The sequence below is a fragment of the Malurus melanocephalus genome, unplaced genomic scaffold, assembly GCF_030028575.1.
Source record: "Malurus melanocephalus ecotype Western Australia unplaced genomic scaffold, MMel_1.1 scaffold_671, whole genome shotgun sequence".
Lineage (NCBI taxonomy): Eukaryota > Metazoa > Chordata > Aves > Passeriformes > Maluridae > Malurus > Malurus melanocephalus.
Window position 1 is genome coordinate 63,768 of NW_026623903.1, and position 25,611 is coordinate 89,378.

General features: G+C 40.0%; 1 protein-coding gene across 2 annotated transcripts in view; it reads left to right on the forward strand.

The window, feature by feature from the left end:
- Positions 1-25,611, forward strand: part of MSH2 (mutS homolog 2) — a 43,037-nt gene that overhangs the window by 450 nt on the left and 16,976 nt on the right. For both annotated transcript variants that reach the window (XM_057383986.1, XM_057383987.1), the window contains exons 2-7: positions 2,147-2,301; positions 2,729-3,007; positions 3,312-3,458; positions 4,470-4,619; positions 6,660-6,793; positions 22,204-22,403. In XM_057383986.1, coding sequence (XP_057239969.1) covers positions 2,147-2,301; positions 2,729-3,007; positions 3,312-3,458; positions 4,470-4,619; positions 6,660-6,793; positions 22,204-22,403 — 1,065 coding nt within the window. The remainder of the gene's footprint in view (positions 1-2,146; positions 2,302-2,728; positions 3,008-3,311; positions 3,459-4,469; positions 4,620-6,659; positions 6,794-22,203; positions 22,404-25,611) is intronic.

Here is a 25,611-nt window from a genome sequence, read left to right on the forward strand (position 1 = left end):
GCGGCGGTGCTCGGGTGGCCGGGGGTGGGAGGGACAGGGGAAAGGGAAGGAGGGGGCGGCGGTCGCAGCTGCCGCTGGATGCCGCAGGTAAGCTCTGGAAACCCCCTGTAGTCCCTGGAAGCCCCAGGTCGGCCCTGGACGCCCCCAGGGGCGGTGCAGCRGTGCCCCGTTCCCAAGGCCAAGTCCTGGATCAAGGGCAGATCGCAGGGATTTGGTTCAGGTGGCTTTTCGTGGGTGCCTCGGGCTCAAGCAGGGGCGGGTCAGGAGGAGCGAGCGGCGGTGCTGCGGGTCTGTTCCCGCCGCTCCCGGGCGCATGGATGCGCGGAGGAAGGCGCTCAGAGGTCCCCGTGTACCAGTGTGCGCTCTGATTCATCGCACCCGAGAGTCACCCATCAAGTTCTTTACTTTCGTATTTTTTTATATATTCAATAAGATTTTCTTTTCCATCCACCCCATGCTGCTTTTCATTCATCTGGTTATAAGGCAATGCAGCYTGCAGATGATGGYGTGGGGGCGTCAAGATAAATCGTCSTGTTAGAGACAAACCTTAGTATTAGCGTTAATCTTGAGGAACACAATGTTGCTAAGGTATTGGCTCAGATTTTGCAAAATAAACCTCTTTTAATGAATCAGGGTTTTTTTTTTTTTTTTTTTGTTTTTGTTTTTTTTTTGTGTGTGTGTGAACAACAGCACTAAAAAGAGCATGACATTCTCATACGCTTTTTACTTTGCATTGTGAGTGATGAGCTCATATGTAAAAAAAAAAGTAAAAACCCCAGCCCTCCCCAAAGCTTAACATGGCCTTACATGTTACATTTGTATTCAATTTAAAAGTTATTTAACAGATGTAATCATGTGGCTACCAGCTCCAGTTTTAAGCCCTCTAAAACCTTATCTGCCATATCCAACTGAAAGCATGAAACTAAACTTTTTGCTTTCAGGATGATTTCAAAGCACATATAAACTTCAGCTGCATCCCACCACCTGTACTAGTGTATTATGTTGTTTCAGCTGAAAGAAATGTTGTGTTTTGCTGGGCATTTCTGCCCTGAGGAAGAGAACRTAATTATGTTGAATTAGGGTTTTTTACCCTAATTCAACCTACCTTTTTTGTTTTAGTAAAACTATCAGATGTTTGAGGGAAGAAAATGAAAAAACCCTATTTAAAATAAACCCATCAGCTCTTACGGGTGTGGAAATTTGCTGTTTAACATCTTTCGTGTAAAGGGAGGGAGAACCTCAAATGGGTTGAGGGCATGCTGCTAAAAGAGGGATGTCACACTCACTATTGCTTGTGCTTACTTGGCATGTCATCTAGCTCTCATGTATCTGAGCCTAATCTGAGTTAGTTCCACTTCCCAATCTGGCCGAAAACTTAATGTACTCACCTGAAATCCCAATTGGCACAGTAGTGGAATTACCTTCTTCTGTGAGTAGGCTGCTGCTGGAGGTAGAGAGGTAGAAGTGTTGCTCCTCTGGCCAACCACATAGAATTAAATTTGTTCATCTGCTTCATCTGTATYATCTGCTTGCACACCTGTAAGAGCAGAAGCAAGGAGTGTGTCAATTAGGCACTTTCTAAATTAGGTTTTAATGTAAACTGTTAGGTTTTTTTTGAGATTATGTTGTTTTTACTGGATATATTATAATTAAAGGGAAATGTCTTGGCACATATGTCTTCAGAGTGTGAACAGGGTGACAGTCTGTTCTGTCAACAGAAGCTGCTTATCCAGGAAAGAGCAGGTGTTGTCCAGAAGGAAAACCTGTAGCAGACTTGTAATGCTGATTAGATCAAAATGTGTGAAATACCAATTAGTAAACGAAATCAAGAATATTGTGCAAACCAAGTCAAGAATATTGTGAGAGGAAAAGGAGGAGAGGAACATACCCCTTTATATACATTARCATACAGATTTATGGAAATTTGGAATTGAACACTGTTTATATTGAGAGATGGATATGCTTTCTTCATTAGTATTAACCAGTTGAATGTTGTGGATTTCTGTTGTTCTATGGATTTTACATATTTTCTTCTTTGATATTGAAATAGTGTCTTCTGAAGAATTTTCTTGGGAATTTTGATTACAGAAAATAAATTTTATGAACACATACAGGTATCTTATAATTTTCTTTATTTATTTTGTAGGAACTCAGAAGCTTGAGAGTGTTGTGCTTAGTAAAATGAACTTCGAATGTTTTGTGAGAGATCTGCTTCTGGTTCGTCATTACAGAGTGGAAGTTTACAAGAACAGAGCAGGGAGCAAATCTGTCAAAGAAAATGACTGGTATTTAGCTTACAAGGTACAATTTTCAACCCCTCTAATTGTGGGATGAAAAAAACCAAAACCCTGTAACTTTTTCCTGAGTTCCTCTGCTTGGAGTTTTGGGATTTTAAGGGACTGATGCTGAAAAATCACACCTGTTTGTTATATATTGGTCATATATATATATATATCTGTTGATATATATCACTGTGTTTTTTACTGCTCTGAGGCTGAAAGGGCTTGCTCTGTGTCTTTGCCATAGGTTGGGAAATAAAGGAAGCCTGAAGTGTTTCACTGTGTGTAGATGATATGTAAAATTTATATGGTTAAAAAATAGGATAGCTGTGTATTTTATGTTAATGGACTGTTTGATACTTCGTCTTACCTGTTGATGTTATTTTTAAAGAAAAAAGAAAGTGTGTCTATACATGCTCTTGAAAAAGTGTTTTTCTTTYTATAAATAGGGTTCTCCAGGAAATCTTGCCCAGTTTGAGGAAGTTCTCTTTGCCAACAATGATATGTCCACAGCCATTGGGGTTGTGGGGGTTAAGCTGTCTGCCACTGATGGACAGAGAGTAGTAGGAGTGGGCTATGTCGACACTACACTGAGAAAATTGAGTGTTTGTGAGTTTCCAGATAATGATCAGTTCTCAAACCTTGAAGCTCTGCTGGTTCAACTGGGCCCGAAGGAGTGTGTGCTGCCAGGAGGAGAGACKGCAGGAGAGATGGGAAAACTGCGACAGGTAAGGGAGCCACTGTGGCTGGTAGACAAAACTCCTAAAAATCTCTGTTCAGGTTTATTAGCCAGGCTCTGTGATTTGTGGAAAAACCAAGGACTCAAAGTTCGATTTATGCATACAAAATGTATTATTAGTTGGTTCATTTGCACTTTAATCAACAAAAGTTGCTCTAATATCTTGTCTGTCATTCCTCTCCCTGTAGACTAGCAGTAAATAAATACCACTTCAGGATTTGCTTCTATGTGGTCAACATCTGTTCCCTGAGTATTGAAAGTCATTGCTAACTGTGTGTGTTTGTGAAAAACAGGTCGTTCAGAGGGGAGGAATCCTGATTACAGACAGGAAGAAGGTGGATTTCACAACAAAAGATATTGTTCAGGATCTCAATCGCTTGTTGAAATCCAAAAAACAAGAGCAGATGAATAGTGCAGCACTGCCAGAGATGGAAAAGCAGGTGAGCAATGTTTAATGTACCTCTCTWACTTAGAAGTGCCTCTCTCAGTGTGCACCTGATGTGAGCTGATGTCCTCTACCTTCCTGCTGAAGTGTCTAGCAGTTCTGCTCAGCTTGAGTCTGTCAGAGTTGGATACCAGGGCTCCTGGAAGAAATGGAGCAAACCACTCACTTATCCCTTTAAAGTGGGCTCTGGTAAGCAAACAGACTGCACAGGAGGTGCATCCAGTTCGTAATCCATCTAGCCTAAGGACTGAAATACAATACTCTGGTTATTTTGCATGACAGGAAAATTGGTATTTGCAAACAGAGTAATGTTTATGATAATTTTTTAATGTTGTCTTGTGGCTTAAGTGTATGATTTAGTGCCTGCACCTTTGTTCTTAGCTGCAAACAAGAAGCAATTTGTTGAGATAAACATGTTTTAAAATGTTCTTCACTGCTGATGCTCACTGCAGGTGTTAGGTTCAGATTTATTCTCCCTTAATGTGTCATTTCATAACAGATTAAAATTGTTTGAAGTGTGTTGCAGCTGAACAAGTCAGTCGTGCCACTGCCTCTCTTCTGTGCTGGCACTCAGCAATGCCGTGCAGTGAGTCAGATCAGATCCTTGTTCTGGCTGAAAACTAACCCTGAAACCATGTCCTGAGACGATCCAGCATATCTCATTTATCTGCAGTAKAACTTGTTTGTGTTCCTGAGCTGGAAACATCCTGATAACAGCTTTGGAAAGCTGTCAAGGTGTGCAACTTCACATTTTGTGTATCAGATGATGCAGATATCTTGTGGGTTATTCTTGCAACTGCTTAGAAAGACACTGCAGTGCCATAGACTGTCCCTATGGAAATGAAGTCTTGTCAAACAGGATGTGTCTGTCTCTCATAGCCCTACCAGAATTAACACGGCTTAAAGTTTTCCCAGCTGTAATTTTCTAGGAGCATTTATAAAATCCTTTTGGATTCAAGAGTGTTTCTAACTATAATTGATGTGTTTTTTGAAAAAAACCCTGCAGGTTGCCGTTTCATCTTTGTCAGCCGTTATCAAGTTTTTGGAGTTGCTGTCWGATGAGTCTAATTTTGGACAATATGAGCTGACTACTTTTGATCTTAGTCAATATATGGTTCTAGACAATGCAGCTGTTCAAGCCCTTAACCTTTTTCAGGTAAGAATTACACACTCGAGTTTGTAACTGTTTTACAGTGTACTTGCACMGCTGCTTGATAATGAGCCAGACTGCCCAATTGCAACTCCCTAGATCCTGATTAATGGCAACTTGTACATTTTAGCTTTGTTTTCAGCTACTCCGGTGCAATGTGTGTTTTAAACATTTATATTTTTGGTTTTGTTTCTTGTTAGTTTATTTTAAGTGTGGAAGAGGAGATCATCAAGGAGATAGAAGTGGCCACAGTAGCGCTGTTCTCKGGAAAAGAATATAAGCTGGCATTAGATTGTGTTAGTTGGACATGTAACCCATGGCAGGAACAAAGCTGGTGGTGATGAGAAGAGAGGGCTGGCTGCAGCAGTGAACAGTACTTGAGAACATTCTGAAAGCACCAGGTCATGCTAACTGGATGATGTCAGTTTTACTTTTTTTACATGTTCTCTACAAATCCAGACAGGCTGACAGGCTCCTTCATACCTCCTGCCAAGTTTCTTTTTCTGCTTTGCCCCTTTTTATAGTTGCAGGAAAACAGAGACTCAAAGTGGAGTGTTGTATCAGCTTTCCTCCTTTGTTTCCACGTTTGTGAACTTAATGATCTTTGCTTGGAACCAATCTTCTTGCAGTTCAAATTTATRGGAAGAAATCACTGTTTATGGTTCCCTGTTTACCTCGGAGAAGTTTCTTCAGGGAAACAGAGCATATGTTCAGCACCCAAGCTAGTTAACCCTGAMCAGATATGCTCTGAATTTTTCTTTCAGTTTTTCTGTTTATATTACCTGCTGCTGAGCATGCATGTTATATGTTATGTGATTGGGCATACACTGCTGTGTCTGTCTTTAGGGGCTGTTGTGAGCCTTGGAACAAAGGTTTTTCCATGTAGCAGGAAGCTGCCTGCATGGTAGGATGTGTGTGGGGATGCCTTTTGTCAGCAGTAAAGCAAAGACAAACTATTTTATTATTGGAGTTGCTGTGTGAGGTGTGTAAGTAAAGTTCCTATGGGGCGGCAGATGCAGTTGGTTATATGGAACTGTACTTTTCAAACTGGATGTGCTGAAATAGGTAATTCATGTATAATACATGTATTGTGTGGATACTTTCTTGCCTTCAGAAGTTTTTCATGATTTCTGTTCAGAACACTGAAAATAGGCCCATCCCCTTCAGATATTAGCTRTTCCAGGGGCTGAATGTGTTAGTACTCCTTCTCACTGCATTCATTTCCTGTTGTTGTGATTCTTCTCACTGCAGTCATTGCCTGCAAGCATCCTAGTTGTTTGCAGGCATCCAGACCTGCTCCTGCTTGAATGCTTGCCTGCTGCTTTAATTGCAGCTTTTCTTGTGTAGAGTGGGTTGGGATTTTCATTTCAAGGTCAAGAGCTGTTTGTTCTTTTTCAATATTAAACAAAATTTCTGCTTCCTAGTTGTTTATGCAAAAGCCAAACAAAACCTCAAGAAAAATGCCCAAAAGGCTGTCCGGAGTCCGGCTAATATGAAACCTGAATTATGGGTAGTAAACTATAATCTGAATGAAGCTAAGTTTAGAGATGTTTATTGCATTGCAGAGGTGACCTTGGGAAGCTTGAGAGAATTGGAGTAACTGTGTCCTGCCCCAGTGCTGATTTTGTTGTGTCGTTCTCCCTCCGGCAGCCCAAAGTTCTCTAACTGAAACCCTTGAACAGAAGTCCTGTTTCTTGCTGCTTTTTTTGTGATGGACAGGACCTCTGTTTTTTCACCTTAGGAAGAACAAACTGTCGACGATCTAGTTGTATTTCCTATTTGAAGTGCAAACTGCCCCATGACTGTGTACACTTTTAACTTTGCTGTTCAATCAGGATTGGTTTCAAAATAAATCTATTCCTTGCTCACCACATTCCAGGTACCAGAGTTACCTACTTCAATGCTGCACTGTTTCATTTACCATTTTTGGTGGGTGCCAAGTTTAATAGAAAAAACTTACATTCTGTTCCTGAATAGTTGTGTGCCATTCAGTGGGTGTCAGAAAACTTCACTATTTTTTTTTCTTTTTTTCTTCATTCTTTCCAGAGTTCTGTGGAAAATGCAAATACTGCACAGTCTCTAGCTGGTTTACTGAATAAATGCAGAACCCCTCAAGGACAAAGACTAGTTAATCAGTGGATCAAACAGCCACTTATGGACAAGAGCAGAATTGAAGAAAGGTAACAATATTATGTGTTTGATAGACTTAAACAAGTTAGTAACTATTTTATATAAGGCTTTCTTTTTAAGCACAGAWAACTACAAACAACAAATAATTGTGGTTGGAGTCTTTTGTGTGCTACCTGGCAATGCATTGCAGTTAGAGCAGAATRTATTTTTCCTTGAGAAGCAAATGGACAGGTTACTGTTAAATGCTTTTCACAATTATACATTTTAAAGAGGAGGTACAATATATTTAGATGATATGAATGATGCTCTGCCACAGGCAAAGGCAGTGCAGCAGCCTCTTACTAACTGATGTTCATATGCAAATGCTCAGTCTGTATAATAATCTTTTGATGTCACTTCAAGTTTACTAGTTAAAAAAAAATCAAAACACCCAAACAGTTAAGCAGTAGTAACCTCTTCCTGTTTTCAGAAGAAAGCTACTTTTGGTTGCTCTGGGTTACTTTAATCATATCTTGCCTAGATATTGTAGGGCCTTTTTTTTTCCTGCTCTTTTATCCTCCTCTCTGTCACTGCTGCCCTGCTGGTAGATATCAGTRCTGCTAGCAGTATCAGTTGATAAGAAGCCTTAGAGAATCTGCTAAATCCCTGCTGGGACTGTACARATAATTCTCAATCCTTCACAAGGGGAAACTGCAAAGGCTGTATTCCTACTGTGTGTGTTTGTCTTCAGTATGTTCACCATCCAAATACAAGTTATGTGGTTTTTAAACTCCTCTTAAATATAGCTGTATTCTTACGATGTAAAACCAAATTTCATGCAATTCCAGCAATCAGCAGATTAATTCATTACAAAATGTGTRTTAAAGTGTATCTTGAAAAAGCAGAAGAGGCTGGAAAACTGAATTTTACATGATAGATTCTCTAAGGCTCCTTCTTCAGATAAGGCATGGCAGGTATGTCTGTATGTGCTGTTGGGCACAGATCCCTACTACCAAAAAAAGAAATCTTGGCTTGGACATGCTGATACTTAAAAMAGTTCCACAAAGAGTAGTTGTTATGGTTTCAGTCCAGCTGGCACAGAGCTGCTTGCACACCACCCCGGTGGAATGGGGAGGAGARGCAAAATCCAAAATACAGCACTATACCAGCTGCTGAGAATAAAAAGCTTTCTCCCAGCCAAAACCAGGATGATAGTTTTCTCTCTACATCTGCGGAGACTGAATTGTTTTGCTTCTCTTCAACAGTCTTTTCACTTTTCCTCATAATTTGCAGAACAACATGTAGTATCTTGATTTGAGCCCACTTAGAAATGTTGTTAACGGGACAGTGAAATAATTGTTCCCAGGTTTATTGAATACTGTATCTAATTTTTGCATGTGTTACAAAAGTTCTGATTGTTAGTTCTTGGCTAAATACCAAGATAATCTATATCTGTCAGTTTTGGATCCTAAGATCTGAGCCAAATTTAGTTTCATGGTTGTGTTGTTTTTAAAATTTTGAAAGTTAGAACTCCCATTTGGTAATTTTCTTATGTCAGAGTAAACATTAGACATTTTAAGTTGTGTGTGAGACTTGTTTGCTCATTACTGTGTGTCAGAAGTCTTCCAAGTGTGGAAGAAAGACAATGTTTTTTAATAAAACTGAGGTTGAGTTGTAGGCAGAAAATGTAACGTGACCTGTTTTGTAGAGCTACTATCACCTCTGCRTTCTGTGTTGCGATTCTGCGTGGCTAATGTTCTGTGCATGTAGGAAAAGCTATATTTAAAGGAGGAGGGGAGTAATTAAGTGCAGTTAGGCTCATAGTGAGCTCGTAAAGGTCAATGTATCCAAGTGTTGTGAAGTTGAAAGAAGTCCACTGATAACACCGTGTATCTTGCTGAGCCACAGAATCCTTGGAGCTGCATTTAATTAAAGTAGATTGCTTTAACCTCTACATATGGGCACGGAATACCATACTGGTGCTTTATAACTTTACTGTGCTGCATTCTGCTGAATGCATCTTGCTTTCAAGTACTACTTGGATGAATTCAATTCTCTGAGATAAAAGCAATGCAATTTACTTGTAAGCTTCATCCTCCCAAATTTTATGCTTTTCAAATGTGTAGGACTGTTGTTTTTTTTAATCCCAAAGAAGAATTATGATGAGAGAAGCTGTTAGTGGGCCTGATGAGATGTACTGACAGATTCAAATACCTTTTAAAAGAGATGCAGTCGCCAAGTCATTTTCTGAAGACTTTACAGTACATTGTGGCAGTTTTAACGATTACAGACCACAGTTTTGAACACGTAGGTGGTTTGAGAAGGAAACACCYGGGCTGCTGTTGCTTTATGTCTTCTTTGTCGTCAAGGGGAGCTACTGATTATCTCTTAGCMTGGAGTGTGCCATGTTGAAGGATCCCATTGAACACGAACCAGTGCCAAACTCCCCAAACTAAGCAGACTGCCCGAGCTGGACAGATGTTCAGTGATGTTTTGAAGAAAGCCTATTGTTTTGCTTATACAAGGAGGTATTTTGACTTAACTGATGTCCCAGTAGGGTAAAATTGGTGTCTGAAAGTTTTGTTTTCAAGTTAGACTGTTGTAACCCTCTGCTAAGACCTGCAGGTGGTGCAAGTAATCTTTTGGAGATAAAGAAATCGACCTTTTTCAGTAGTTTGTAATCTCCAATGTGTTATTAACCTATATGGATAAATGGAACACAGAGTTGCATCAGCTGTCCATATTAACTATTGATACAGTAACAATGCAAATTAAAGTGCATGGTGCACATGCTTCAGATAAAATGATGTTTACTGACTGCAGCAGCTCCTGATGAGAACTRAGAAAACAGAGGCTTCCTGGTAGCTGCCTGTCTTGGAAAACTTGGGGTTCTGCCAGTGTCCAGCTGGTTTTCCTTCATTAAAAATGTAATTATCAGTCCTAACTATACACCGTACAGCCCTACTTCTCCCATGTGGTGTACTCAGAAGGCAAGGACATGAGGTTTTTGCTTCTTGTCTCACAGTTGGCATATTAGAAATTAAAACAGAGTTGCAGAGCCAGCATGTACAAATATGAATTGCATAACCAAATTGACTGCAATACAGCAGGCAGCTTCAGTATGTCATGTTTATTTGTCGGGTACTGGAAAGTCTGAGAAATGTGTCATAGTGTAAAATGGTGCTTGTTCTGTTGTGTCCTCAGAAGAGAGTTCATGCCCAATATATATAYCCTTTTCTATTTTTCCGATAAGCTCTATCTGACATTTATACACAGCCTAAATAAAAGATTTCAGATCACCTTTTTAGTCCTTCATGTATACTGTGGTTGAACTTCTTATATATCTATGTCCCGTGGTGGAAGAGATGCAGGGGTCTCAGAGGAGTAAAAGGCTGTAGTCAGACATCACTTGTTCTAATGCAAGCCTGTTTTGAACTTTCCTCCTGTGTTTCTAAATATCATACTGCATGGGGGCCACATTGTAGAAACAAGTCCTGACTCTGCCAAGGACAGAAGGAATAGATTTGGGAAGCTTGAGGTAAATAAATGGCTAGCAGCGTRAAACTTTGTAGAACATTTTTCTGCATCAGTCTTGACTAATAATTAAAGTAGCAGTTTGTTTAAAAATGAAAAAGAAGCCAACCCTAACTTGTCTTGAGACGAGAAGAAGAAACATCATGAGAGGCTCTCTCTTAGAGCACCTGCTGGAGAACATGAGGCCGGTCAGRCTCTGGAGTATGTGCTCAGAGATGGAGGGATCTCTGTTCTCATTCAGKGCTCCACTGAGGTTAGCCTTGTTTGGAGCCAGTAACCACAGGCCTGGAGTTCCGACGTGAAATGTTCTGCAATAAGTTTACAATGCTTTTTTGTTTTTTTCTAACCTGCAGCTGTCCCTGCAAAGCCACTGCAGATAGGCTTTGTTACTTCTGTCATTCTGGTGAGCAGCTCTGGAAATACCCTCAGACATATACCCTCTTTTCTGAGCACAGGTCAGGACCTCTCCACAGCAGCTGACTGATTCCAGGCGGTTGGACTGTAATGTGTGGTGGCCAGTGTCCTCAGGAAGGGAGGGGAGGATGTGACCAGCTTGGAGGTTTGTCTAAATGACCTCACTGAACTGCATTTCAGATGTTGGGATGTTCCCAATGCCTCTAGAGAAGCTTCTGAAATACAGATTGAATCTGAACAGATTTGAAGACAGAAATGTGATTTCTTAGTGTCATGGAGTTCACGTTCTCATGAAATAAGTTGTCATTCCAGTGACATGACATGAAAATGGTGTTGGCTTCCAGTAAGCCACTAGAAATGTTAGAAAAATACCACATTTATTATTCCAAAAGTTGCCATCACTGAGTTCTCTAGACAAATGCTTGGAGCTTGAAACTCTCAATGCTGCTTCTTTAACCCTTTTCCCTCTGTTCACCTATAGTGGCTGTTTTCAAAACTAGTAATTTACCTCTATTTTCATTTGCGTTTACTTATAAAACTGAGGTTGACAYTGAGTGCTGTCTAGAGACATTAAATAAGAGCTCTGCTAGTCACACACGCCGTATCTCTAGGAAGGAGTTTCCATCAAGATCCCAGACACTCAAAACCTCAMAAAAGGATTCGATTGTTGTGTTGCAAAAAAACTTATTTTTAGTTTTCTTGTCTGAGGGGCTGAAAGAAAGACTCCTTACATTACACCTTCAGGTGTGGGAAAGACGATGTTGGTGTTTGTATTCTGCATGTTACCCAGATTATTTGTCCTCTGGGTCAGGGATCAGCAATCAGAGTTGCAAATCTGTAAATTATAGGTGGCATTGAGTGATGCAGCACTGGAGCAGGTAGTCATAGTATCTCCTAGTTGATACTTCCAGCTCACCCACTTCATGACAAGTCTTCACTTGGTGCAAAATAAATAGCAGGATTAGGGTTTAGTCATTTCTTTTGTGTCTGAATTCTGAGGCTCAACAGAAATGAAAATTAAACTAAAATTTGATTGAAATGTCAAATTGATTTTCAGACTTGTAAGACACGATTGAATTGCTATTTATTTAGGGAAGTGTGAATCTGTCGCTGCCATACTGTTCTTTGGCTCTCATCCTGCCAAAATGAGGTGGATGGCACTTACWGCCATAGTTAAATTTTGATTAAATCTGTGTTTAAATATTCAGGACTGTATGAAAACTTACTGTGCACAGGTGCAAGGCTCTCAGCTTTGTAACAGTGTCCTTGGTAGTCACYGTTTTGAGCACTGGATGCATTTGAATGTATTACACTGTCTKTGAAAGAACAGTGACCACATTATTRTTTCTGCTCTGTTTCATTTATGTCCAAAAACATTGGAAAGGTGGCATGTTAGGACACTGCAATGGAAGCTCTTGGCAAGAAAATTTTGTCTCAACTTGTAATTTAATTTCATTTATCATGTATAAGGATTGTAAAAGTCTTTAATGTTTTGTTGACATGCAGTTTTGAGTTTCTTCTATACAGAATGAATGCAAATGAAGAAATACTTGTTTTTCYATGGCTAAGAAATGGAGCTTGTTCAGTATGGTCTTAGTCTGCACAAGATTAAAGAAATGCACAGGTTAGCAATTTAAAAGGGTATTAATATTGATGGAGTATGTAACAAACRTAACCTCCTAATTTTAATAATGTATGGAAACTTGTAAGGAATAAAGCACAAAAAAAAAAAAAAATGGAAATACCTTTCCTCAGCTGACTCTAGTCTTTGAAGACTATGCAGTAATACCAATTTATCACTGCATCCCAAAATGCCATATTTAATTAAAAAGCAAGACTGGCAGAAAAGCTTCGAGGTGTAAGGCATTAGACTGAGAAACAGCCTCTGCTGCTTTTCATCTGGGGTTTCTCTGTAAGGTTTTGGGTGGAACAGTTTCACTATGTGGGGTTTATGAACATGCCCCACATGCCCATGACTGTGTAGTATTTGGTGAGTTCTTGCTCCATTGTCTTCATTGTTCTTTGTTTCCGTATAAGAAATGGAGGTTTATTAGTAATTCTTAAAAGATGGGCGAYTGGTTTTTTTGTCTAGATGCCTAAATACTGTGTTGGTTGAACAGCAGTGTTCCAAAAAAATGTTGTTAAACTGGTTGTTGTTGTCCTTCTTTAAATTAGGATCTTTTTACTGTCATGTTCTCAATAGTYGCTCACGCTATCTGTTCTGTATGTAGGGTCTCTTTGGTCTTCAGGATTTAGTTGAAAGCTTTTCACTTGTTTTCGACTCTTAGGCACCATGCAGCAGCCTGTGGCTTTGAGTTGTTTCATAGATGGCTTGCACTGTCTGTAAGCACTTTAAATCACAAGGGGCAGCCATGCATCTGTGGTTGTGGATTGTCACCTATTCCCTTGCTATTGGCACTGGCACTGGTGTTCCTGTAGCTGGCTTGTTCATCTTTTGATGGCGAGTTTATCATGCTTAAATAATCAAGACTGTCATGTTGGATAACAGATAACCCAGGAAAACTTGGCAGTTGCCAAAAGGGGCAGTCCATACCTCCTACTTAGTTTTTTTTTTTTTTTTTTTTGGTCTCACAGCTAAAGATTAATTTGAATTGGCTTTTTCACCTGATGAAAACTAATCCATGAAAAAGTAAGGAAAATTGTCATCTAAAATGAACCCTTTTGCTCTCTGCAGCTGGTCTGTGACCTGCTATCACCATAAACATAAGGTTAACATCTTAAGTGCAAGTCAGCTAATACCATAAACCAGAAGTTGTTCAGATTTAATAATCTGACTTGAGTTTGCTTTCTGGTGATGTTTTGGCTTTTTTAGAGATTATGCCAATAATTTATGATGTGAGTTAGACTGTCAAACTTGCTTCAGCAGGATAGAATAGATATCTGCCTGTCTTTGGATTGGATTAGTGAATCTGTGAAATGAAGCTGTGCACTACCATTGCTTAATAAACCTGCTGCTGTCCTGACAAATTTGCTGTTAGGATGCTATTTGACTATTTTTAGCTCCTACAGAAAACTGACTATGAAAATTTTATGAAAAAGAATGTATGCATGGAAATAAACATTGGAAAGACAAAAGATGTATTTCTGGCAAAGATTTTGGAAGATAATTCTTATTTTATGAGCTATCCTCTTATGTTCTGTACAGTTCCTTGAGGGTAAGAGACTGCTTAGTCCAGCAAGATTGTGGTAGGGTTTGAGGTGGGAARGGATTTGCTGTGTTGAATATTCAAAATTCAACCTTGCTGGTAGATACTCTGGTTTTGTGTTCTATAAACATGCATGTTTAAAGGTTGGGAACACTGTTTATTATTCCGTGAAGTAGCACGTTACTATAAGGTGAGAATTTCCCCTTTTTATCTCAGCTCCTCTTGGGAGCTGTTTAATTCTTGAAGGGTAATAATTTTGTTACTCCTTAACTGTGAAAGAGGAGGAGAGAGGAATCAAATCTAAATAATGCTGTTACATAAAACTAGTCTGAATTATTGGTATTAATTAAAAATATTTTGTTCTTATTTGGGAATTACAGCCTTTGGGAAAAGTAAGTAATGGTTTAYTGTCCTTGTCTGTAACTTGGATAGTGACTGTTACTGTCATACATCCAGGCTTGAGGAATGAGAAATGAAAGACACTTGGCTTTGGTTTTAACTCTGACTGGGATGATTGTGTCGGTGTAGGTTGGATGAACGGGCATATGAAAATTTCTTTAGAATATAGGTAGGAATAATACTTTTTGTTTTAAATGTTCCAATATTTTCAGGACCTGAGTSTTGTAGAGCCAGGGCTGGTCTGCCATGGGAGTGTGGAGTAGTCCCACTGCAGTGTGAACCCTGAGCACACGGTGGTGAGAGGRAGATGTGTCTTGGTGTCTTTGTTGCAGGGCATAGGTGTCCTTCTGTCCTACCTTCCGTGGGACCCCTTGGAAGCTCTGGTCACCTTGTGCCTGTGGAAATGCTCCTCTGCACTGCTGCGAGACACAGCTCAGAGCCTGCAGCTCTTGGCCCTGGGAAGGGTGATGGCAGCATCAGGGGCGCTGCCACCCCTTGTCTTGCTTCTCTTTTTGTTGTCGGGAGTTTGTGTGCCTGTCTCAGAGTCCTGCACTTCCTCCCTTGTTCTGGCTAGAGGAGCAAAGCCGAGCTCTGCGGTGGTGCTGCTTTATTTGCACGTTCTTCAGATTGATGCCAGGCACACCCTTCCTTCAGGGTCTGAAAGCATTGCTGTTGCAGCAGTCTGCTTCAGGAGCGAGGTCTTAATTCCATCAAGTGGAACATCGCTGACAAGACCAAGGATTTTATTTTCCCACTGAAGATTTGTTTTTCTTTACCCTGCTTGATCTGCTGAGATCGGAAAGTGCACACTTGTGCAAAACTAATGAATTATTGGTAATACCAGAATTGAAAAAGTATCTTGGGAGGAAAAAAATCCAGAGTAATTTCGGAATTAACTGCTTTTTCTGATAATCCTGTTTTGTTTTTTATTCTAATCCTTTTAGCTTGCCTCAGGGTCAATRCATACAGCTTTCAATCTTCGCTTGATTGTTACACAAAATAGTTACTTTGTGCTTGTGCCCCTGATAGAATCCCAGGGCTTTAATTTGCTCTCTAGCTTTTGTCATAATACAGGTATATTCAGGAATTCATGTAGGGTGGTAAAGAGTCTGTTACTTCCCYGATCCATATTAATTTTATGTTATATAACTGATATGGAGGAGCATGAACTCTGTTGATTTGGAAGAATGCATTTGTTTGAATGATAAAAGTTATCTGTAAGTGGACTGTCCTGAGGTTAGAAATACCCAGTATTGTTGTTATGGTAGGATCATTTAGGGACTAATTAGAAAATCTAGAAAAGGCATCAGAGTGATAATTGGATGTAGCTTTCTCTTACATTGCTCAGTCTTCCAGATTTAACAGCAGGGAGCCTGATCTGTCCAGCTGCTTAGTAGCACACTCTGTGTACCCAGAGCTCTGGAAAGCAGTTTGATTTCTGTGGCTCTCCTAGGGTCTAAAGCTGCTCTTCAAAACTTGGACCCTGCATTAGAAGGGATTATGCTTCAACAGAGATGCAAAAAGTAGTCACGATACTCATAGTTGCTTCAAGTTACTTTTGAGATTAAAAGATAACAATAGCAGGTTCACTCCAAAGAGCCGCACTGTTATTACTGAGTGAAGGCCAATGTTAGTGCTAAATACATTCTCAGGGATTCAGATATGTGCCTGGAGACCCCTTGGTTTGGTTAATTTAAATTTGATGGAGAGAGTATGGYAGGTGGAAGAGCAGTGGGTAGCAGCACTAGCTCACACTTCTCGTAGTGGCAGTGCTGCTTTCTGCCAGCTTGGAAGTGTTGGTGGGATTGGGCTTCAGGGCAGAATTTCATAGGCAGYTTAAGGCAATTGGGCTTGTCCACAGCTGGCAGGGCCACCCCAGGGCAAGGCAGTTCAGGAGAGCCAGAGGTGGAAAGAAAACAGCCACAGCAAATGAAGATGTGTGGTTAAGGAGGGGGCTGCAACTGGGAGCATCACTCCCAGTGTCARGCTGAGAGATCCACAGCTGCCTTTAGCAGACTGCCAGCTTTTGTTCCTCCRGGCTTCGTGCTTTGTGGGAAGAGCAGCACAGCTTTCTGGCTGTACCACTTAGCCAGGTCATGCTGCCTCTCTCTGACCTTACTTGTTTTGGCAGAGGAGAAGTTTTGAAACTCTGGGTCTAGAACTATGATTGCAGACTCTTTTAAGAAGCTAGGGAGTTCATCGGAGTACAAGGAATGCTGTAATCTTGCTGGGATGACAGCACTGTCTTTGTAAGAACACAGGCATCACAGGTAAACTGGGAAATGCATCACCCTGGGGCTCTTTGTTTCTAGTGTGCCGTTTCTGTTAATCTACTCTGTAATACAATATCTTCTCATTTGTTAGAAGSCTGTAATTTCACATGTAACAGTAAAGCACTTTAAATTCTGAATTGAGGAGGAATATACACTGTTGTACCTCTTCACTGTCATGTTCAAAGTTTTGTTTTGTAGGCAATTGTATCTTTTACTTCAGCTTTTTGGGGGTTTTAGGTTGTCACAGTGGTTTTCATGGAGGGAAGCTGTGAAGTAATTTGAAAATACAGAAAAATTCATAGCCTGTTAACTGAGGAAACAAAACCAGCTTTGTGCTTGTATGCCGAGAAGAAACAATGACAAGGTTGCTTGGTTTGGGCAAGAGCAGKTGGGAAAGAGAMCTTGAGCCCTTTAGCTTGTAGGAGAATCCATGTGAAGCTGCAGGCTGCTCTTTTTGTGGCAGGCAGTAGGAAGAAGTCTTGCTTACCTGGGCACAAGCCTCTCACCCAGGCCTCTTGGAATTGCCTGGGTTGTCTTCTTCTGAACTGCAGGCCCTAGTGTGTCCATGCACATTCAGGAGAGCTGGAAGGGGGCTTGCTCAGGTGAACAGCTTGTGATACTCAGACCTAAGATTTTGGACCCCAATGATATTGTAGGGCCAAATTGGTACAATTTCATTAAAACAACAGAAAAAAATTGACTCCTTTCTTGGGATGTTCTTCCTCATATGTAAGAAGTGCTGGAGAGGTGTGTATACGAATTCATCCAGAAAGCAACATCCTGAGTTCTTGGTGAATCAAAAGCCTGGGTTCCAATCTGGTTATTTCAAAGTACTGGACGAACTGGTGTCTATGGTGAGCCTCTTTCTAAGGCTGTTCCTGTGGCTTGGGTAAATGTTGCCATCACCTGGAGGCTTGCTGCCAGAAACCAGAGCAACCTGGGGCTGTGCAAAGGCTCCAGTGAGAGCTGACTTAGGATTGAGATCAGTCATCCTAAGTGTGTGAGGAAAAGAAAATGGCTTTGGATGGTATTCATCTCTCTAAAGCTGCTGGTTCTTTATTCGTCAGGATTTGTGTTACATTTATTTCAAATTGTTGCAAAGACTACTAGAGTTTCATAAAAAAAATTTCTTTTGTGCATGTGTGGGTTGCCTAGGTATTTTGCATTGTTATTTCTTTGTGCTTGTCTGAGAAATTTTGAAAGTTATTTTAATAAATGCAAGCAACAGCTCTGATTGTATGATGAGGCAAAATTACCTGGGGTGGTCAGTATGATTTTTATGCTGCTGTGTGCTGAACTAAAGTAATTCTCAGTATCAGGCCTCAGATTTCTGATTTAGGCTCCCATGTGCCCATCTTAGGTATCTGTCTTAATACTTCAAAGGCTGTAAAGCATACAGAAGTTCTTTGGCATGAAAAGAGCTTTGCAAATTGAAGGTGGTATCTACTGCTTACCTGAGGCAGTGAACTGGATTATGGCTGATTTTTGGGAGAAAGATGATTGTTAGGGAAAGACTGGGTCACCAGGAGAAATTTATAAAAGGAGCTTAGGACCGTGCCTTGCTTATTTCTGGTTGGGAAAAAAAAAAAAAAAAAAAAAAAAAAACCCCAAACCAAAAAGCCAGTATTTATCAACTACAGCAACTTGCTTGTCAGGGCATCCTGCAGGGTGTTCAAATACTCATGTGCTTTGTGTGGAAAAGAAAACCCAGTTAGAACAGGCAAGGTGGTGGGTATCATTTTACATGTCTCGGTTAAGTATGACCAGGGAGGACTTGCCTTGGCTACACTGAATTAAGAAGAGATCCGAGTTTGAAAGAAACCTGAGGGAGCACAAAATAATCATATGGGAAGTGTTTTTCCACTTTCCTTAGTACAAAGAAAGTATGAAATTAAACTGATAGAACTGTGCATATTCTGAAACTTGTGGTACGATGAAAGTCTCAGTATATTTTAAAGCAGTTCTTAATATGCTGCCTTTGTAAGTCAAGTTTCTTGATTAAAATTCTGTATAATCAAGTAGAACAGTTGGACAGGAAAGTTGATCTTAATCTACAGTCAAATCCTTTAGCAGGCAGAGAATACAAATGTATGCTCTTCAGAACACTCAGCTGTTAGAGGGTATGGGGAGTTACAAAGTTTCAAGTCTTCCTAAAATTAAGTTAGCTTTTCCTGTAAGAGTGCATTCCGAATTGCATCAGTGTTAACATTTTTTACCTTGTGTTGTGGAATTTTAGTTAGTACAGTTTTTTGCTCTTGAAAACATGTATGAATAATTGAGATTTTAAGTCACTGCCCTGTAGTAAAAACCAAATATATGATATATGATGTATTATATGATATATGATAATATACTCATTATGAAATACATATTACTGAAATATATATTACTGATTGTATATGGATCCCAGTTTCATGAAACAGGTAAAAATACCTGAGAGTCCTTTTTCAAAGGTGCTTGAGGGAAGTGTTTTTTTTCCTGTATGCACAGAGAGGTTCAGAGCTGTCCAGGGTTTTGTAGGATATTGGTGGAGGAGAGATTAAAACTTAAGGTACTTTGTAACTCAGCTTATTGTGCAATGGTTTGTTAGATTAATTTTTTTTTTTTTTGTGCTGGCCAGTCCTGCTCAGGCATTAAAAATATTATGGTAATTCTAACTCTGGTCTTATATTTTAATGTGTTAGTTATTATTTCTACACACAGACCTTTTTTCATCCTTTATAAAATGTATATACCAATCAGGCTTGGTTAATTTTTTTTTTTACTATTAACTTTGATACTGAGCTGTAAAAACCCAGAAATACAATTAAATCCTCCTGACAATGTCTATGTTGAGGCACCTTAAAATGGTGATAAAACATGCTGCATAGGTAGCAAGAAGGGAAGAAGCAATCTCTTCTAAGGTCAAATGTGATGCAAACCTCAGTGAAATGAAAGCAGTGTGTCGAGACTTGGGAAAGTGGATGACATTTATTAGACTGAAAACAGATTGTTGTTGCCTTTTTTTATGTGTGTGGTACATTGGCCTTTTTTTAGCAGTTGGTTCAAGAGATGCCTCTTGTTAACAGCCGAACTGGGGAAAAGATGGAATATTTTGAATTGGATTCCAGAATATCCAGCAGGAACCTGGGAGATAGGTGGGTCTTTTCTGCTCTCTGTCTCCCAGAGCACACTAAGCCTAATGTTACTTGTTAGTGCACAGAATTCAAAAGTGGTAAAACGCCATGGTTTTGCATAGCAGGAATAAAAGGTGGTTACAATTTTCAAGTTCAAGAAAAGCACTTGTGTTGATTTTTAGTTATATTAACTGAAGTCTTGTTTGCTGTTTTTGTGTAATTTTCAAATTTATGTAACTGTCTTGAAGTAAAGATTTCCTTTATGTTCCAGTGTGGTTTCACTACTTGTAATTGTTTTTGTTACCTTGACTGTGCTGGAAAGTTTTGCCTTATTTTCCTCTCGGCTGTGTGGCAGAAACAAGTTATCCAGTGTTTTCAGCCGTGTAGTTTGATTACACTTTCTTGGATTTTCAAAATTTATTTTGTATGTTCTTTTTTGTTCCCTCAGCTGAACTTTGTATTAAAAACAATCTGTCATTTGATTTCATTATTATTTGTGAGCATTATTCATGCTTATGGTTGCATTACCTTAACGTAGCCCTTTGTATTCAGCAGCTTTGTATGTATTCTTACCATCAGGAAATTGTTATGCAAAATGTGTCATGAACACAAASCTGTCAGCTGTATCTTTGTGGCTGGCAAATGTAAGGGGGAAGACAAAACAGCACCAGGAAGGTCATGAAATGTTAGTCTAATTACCATGGTTTTGGCAGAAGAAAACTGTTTGAGCTGATCTGAGAACTCTTTGAACTTGTCATTGTGGACAAAAGAGAAGGGGAAAAAATAAATTAGAGCTTTCAAAATGCCTTTGACAGGTCTTTATCCAAGAGGCTGCTGAACAAGCTGAGGGACTCGTGGGATGAAAGTGAAGGGTTTATTTGTGCAAAAAGCACAAGAGAAAAAACATAATCTAGATCCTGGTAAAGACAAGCTCAAGACTAGAGAAACTGTGCCTGAGAAATTTTTGAATGAKTGTTATAGCAGCTGTGCAAAATTCTCTAAGTTTTCAGAAGCGATTCTGTGTATATATCCATATGCCAGGATTACTGGTTTTCTAAGGACCTCTCAGAAGAGACGCTAGGTTCTCTGACTTCAAACATAAGCCATGAGAGAACAAGATGGGATCTAATGTTGATGTAAACTTGAATTTTGCACRTGAATTTTGCACGTGCGTGAAATTGGTCATCAAAATAAGATATTTGCAACTAATTCCTCTTTATGGTTGATGGTGTGGTGGTAGGACACCTTTTGAAATAGAAGGACATTGCTTTTGAAATTTTTGTATGCAGAAATGTAGCACTACCTGTCCAGGGGTCAGCAGCCTCTTGTGTSGCTATAGCCAAAGCCTTTGTTTGCTGACTGACAGTGTTTGCTGATTACCTAAGGCAGTGGACTGTGTTAACCCCTGTGTACTGCTGCCAGTGTCTGCTGCTATGTCATGCAGAGATTACTGCTGTCAGAATGACAAAAAAAAGTCATTTCCAGGGCAGTTTGCAAATGAAGATGTTACTGAAATTGAAACAAATGCATTTGTCTGCCAGTAAGCAAAACAGTAGGAGTAATGTGGTGAAAGCTGCCCTTTCTTTCTTGTGTGTCTCTAGATAAAATTAATTTCCCTGCTGAAGCAAAGATATTGATAGATATTATTAACCAGAAATCAGCACGATGTGTAGTATGTGGAAGTCTTTGAGGGAGGCAGAGCTCTTCCTTGTATTCTGAAAGTGTGATCAAAGAGCACTGACCTCCCTGGGAATCCAAAATTAACAATATCTGACTTCTTTTTAACTGCAAATATGTAGAGATGGCAATGTTAACTGATGCAAAACCCCCAAGAAATGTTTGAAAATTCACTTGCATTCTAGCAGAGAAATACAATTTAATGCCTTGTCACTTCTTATTGAGATTTATGCTTGCTTCAGCACTTAAAGAATATTTATTTCACTATTTAAAAAAAACCCCATACCTACAATTAAGAAAAAAAAACCCAAACCAAAACACAGAACAGAAAAAAGCCCTCAACAAAATACCAGACCAAAATGCAAGGGAGCAACCGCAAGGGAAGGCGAGCTGGGAGTCGGTGGTGACAAGGCTGGCAGACAGTACCCTCACAGACAAGAATGCAGTCCCCCAATACCTGCCATGAGGCAGACATTMGTTTGAAGTAGCTGGCATGGATTTACAAAGGGAAAATCCTGCCCAGCTAACCCAGCAGCCTTCTGCAACAGATAGACTGGGTTGTTGGGTAAGGGARGAGCAGGGAATGGTGCTTATTGTGACTTGAGCTGTCACTGTCTCCCGTTACATCTGATGAAGTGTGGACTAGGTAAGTACAGTGTGGACCCAAAACTTGCTCAGGGGCATGAAGTCCCCATGGAAGTCAGTCACTAGTGGTGTTCCMGGACTTGACACCGGAGCCATCCTTGGGTGTGCTCCAAATGTGACTGGACACCATCCTGGGCAGCTGGCTTTAGCTGTGACAAAGTACAGGTAGAAACTGCCAGTGTTTTCATTCCAACTGATGACATAAAGGAATTATAGATGATGCCATGCTAATCATTGTTACGAATTTCTTTTTTAGGTTGAATTTGGTTGAGGCTTTTGTTGTGGATACAGAACTACGTCAGTGCCTTCAAGAAGATCTGTTACGTCGCTTTCCAGACCTCAACCGGCTGGCAAAGAAATTCCAGAGACAAGCAGCAAACTTACAAGACTGTTACCGAATGTMCCAGGCTATAAATCAACTGCCTAATGTTGTACAAGCACTAGAAAAACACGAAGGTAATGCTACCCTTAACTATTTTCAACGTTTTGTACTATACTGATGATGCAAAGCAATAGAGCATAGATTTCCAAAGATTACTTTTTTCCTGTGTGCTTCTCTTGCAGGAATAAAGCTTAAACACATTTGAATTTGAAAGAAGCTAAAAATCTGAAAAGTCAGATAGATACTTAAAAATATTCGTAGCTGAATCTTTGCAGGCAAATGTGTTCCAATTAGTGTGTAGCTGAGATACTTTAACTGTTGGGTGATGGAGTGGTAATCTTTGACATGGACTTGCCTCTACGAATTCCTGCCCAATTGTAAGTGTATTATGATCTCTCAAACAAGATACAATTCATACAATATTGTTGTCCTCCACTTTGGGTTGTAATTAAACACGCCCCTCCCCTCCAGTTTAAGCATTATTGGTATAATTTTAATGACTTTTTAAAAAAAAATCATAGTGCTCCTGTACTATGATATGAGTAACATGGCAGGGTTTCTTCCAGTCTTCATTAGCAGGAAGCACAATGCTGTGACAAGAAAGCCTAGAAAATACAAAAGCTATTTGTTTTTACTTTTCTGTATGTTAGCAAGAAAATGCAGAACAAGATCAGCATAAAGGGAATGATTCAATTTAGCAATAGCAGTTCTAATGTACCAGAAACCCCATTTTTGTAGATGACCATTAATTTGTTTGAAATTCTCTTCGCATAAAGCAAGCACCAAAGCCTTAAAAAGAAGTGGTATTTGAAATGGTATGGTGCAAAAATTTCTTTCCTCTATTTGAGTAGAAAACAAAGCTACCCAGTGCTTTACACTTTCCTGTACTATTGTTTTATGATTTAATGTAATGAAATGTAGCTTCTAAAATATGAATCTTAAATCAGTTTTTAATTGCTGGCTGTATTATTTCAAAGAGCAGTTAATATCTGAAACTCTGAAGGAACTGACAGATGTAACTCTTCCATTTGTTTTTGTTCTTTAAGAGCTGTGCTGCCCTTCAGCTGCCTCAGTCATCTCCATTTGGCTTTTCCAAACAGACTCTGCTTATTTTAGCCTTGACATGCAGCTCTTGGATTCCCATCTTTTATTGAGGTGTTAGTTCAGAATGCTGGTTTCCCGTGTTTACTTCTTTTGATATTAGTTGCCATTTGGATCAACAGACTCCCTCTGTCATAGCATTGGGGTAGGAAAACAATTCATTTTTAGAGTTTTAAGGAGCAAGCTGCGTAAGGCAAACTGCTAAGCTCACCATATGGAAAAGTTAATAGACTGCAAAAGGTTCTTCCTCTTCTACACATGAATCAGTTGGACTTAGTAGGGCAATCGGCAGCAATATATTAAAGAGAGTTTAAAATAGGTGATGTGTTATTTTTATTTTGCTTTGTACTTGTACCACCTGTTCAAAGTACATGAACGGTTTGGTAATTTTCAATGTATGTGAGTGATTCAGACTGGATCTGATAATTTTTCTGTGTCTGACTGTACAGAATGTTTTAACTCATCAACACAAGGAAACTCTGAAAGATGTCTGACAATTCTAAGTATGTGCCAGTTTCAGAACTCCCTTACCTTATGAATGGTGATGGGCAGTTACAGCGCAAGGTGATCAGCAGTGCCTTTCCCTCAGTATGAAGCATTCTTTTGTTGAGATCCTTGCTTTTACGGATGATGAAACCTGAGGAGGGGGGTAACAAGTGAAGATGACTTTTTTCTGCTTTAGACATAACAAGTGTGCATAAGATGGGAAGGGACTCTGAGTCATCAAATCATTTTGCTCTGGCTTGCAAAAGGGAACAGTTCATTACTCAAATTGCTGGGGCATGAAATTCAGTACTAACAAGATTTCTGTTGTCAGGAAGGTGCTGGAGCATCTTCCTTCCCATCTCAAATGAACATACTTTATGTCTATAAATAYGCAGGATACAGGAATTGTACACTGGGTTTCAGGTGTATCTTTACCATCCTGTATACAGCGACTTGAATACCCCATACTACTTTTGGAAATGCYTCTTACTGCTTGTTTCAGTCCTGTTTTTTCCCAGACTGTTGCACTGGTGTGTTACAGCRCTGCTGTAGTGATCAAACTTGACTGTTTTCCATCCTTTGTCATATTCAGCTGATTATTCCCTTACTCATAGTGGAAACACATCTATCAATTTGTCATCTTATTTTGTGTTAAATTTTACTTCATTTCTATTAGCCCAGTTTTCAAGGTCAGGTAGTGTTGATCAATATCTGATTTATTCCAATATGATCTTACTAGTATCTTCCATATTGTGTATTTTAGTGACTTTTATAAGCAGCCTTCTTTTGTGCATTGATCTGAATTCACACATCCTAAAAAGATAAATGTTTCTGTGAGCTCTGGAGGAACTGATGTCCTTTCAGCTCGTTCATCTTTCACAAGTGGGTGATGTCCTCTTTGCACCCTGATCATGGCATAAATCATACATCTTGCGCCTTTGCACGTCCTGTGACACCATGCTGAGAGCTCTAGAACAGCCCAGGGTAGTTCTGTATTCCCCTTTGTCTTAAGCATTCAGTATTTCAGAGAGACTTTACGCTATATGGGTATATCTGCCTCTAGAAAGCTATACCATATTTTATCCACATTTCCTTTGTTCATCTCTGTTGGAGGTCAGGATTTTTCCTTTGGTTTTCTTAGTGAATTTTCTCCCATTTATTGCTAAGAAAATAACGACCGGTACTTAAGAGAGACAGAAGATGGAGGAGGGAGAGGAGTGCAGCTGGGTGCTGCTCTTACCTGAGGAGTTTTCTCTTGGGAAGGACAGAGACAGCACCGATTTTGGGCAGGGACTGGGTGCAGCTCCTAGCTCTTTCTCGCTCTTGGCACTGGAGGATGAGCTGTTGCTTCCTGTGAGAATTCGCTAGCACCGCCAGAGCCCAACCCTGTACTGTTTGTTCCTTATGCGGGTGAGCCTTAGCTCAGAAGAGCGGCTTGAACTGGGACCTCATTAACATCCGATTTGAGGATGGAAAAGACCCTCTCCATCTACTCATGTGCCTCAGGGGAAAAACCCAGATCCCGGCCCTTCCTCAGTCCCGGAGGGAGCATCTCCCCGGCTGCGTGTGTGGCAGCAGCTGTGGACACTGCTGCTACACTCTAACCCGTGTCCACCGACTCCCGCAGCCCCTGCTAAGGCTGCGGACTTTGCTTTTGTTTGCCACCCCGGGGTGAGCCAGTCCCCGATGGTGCTC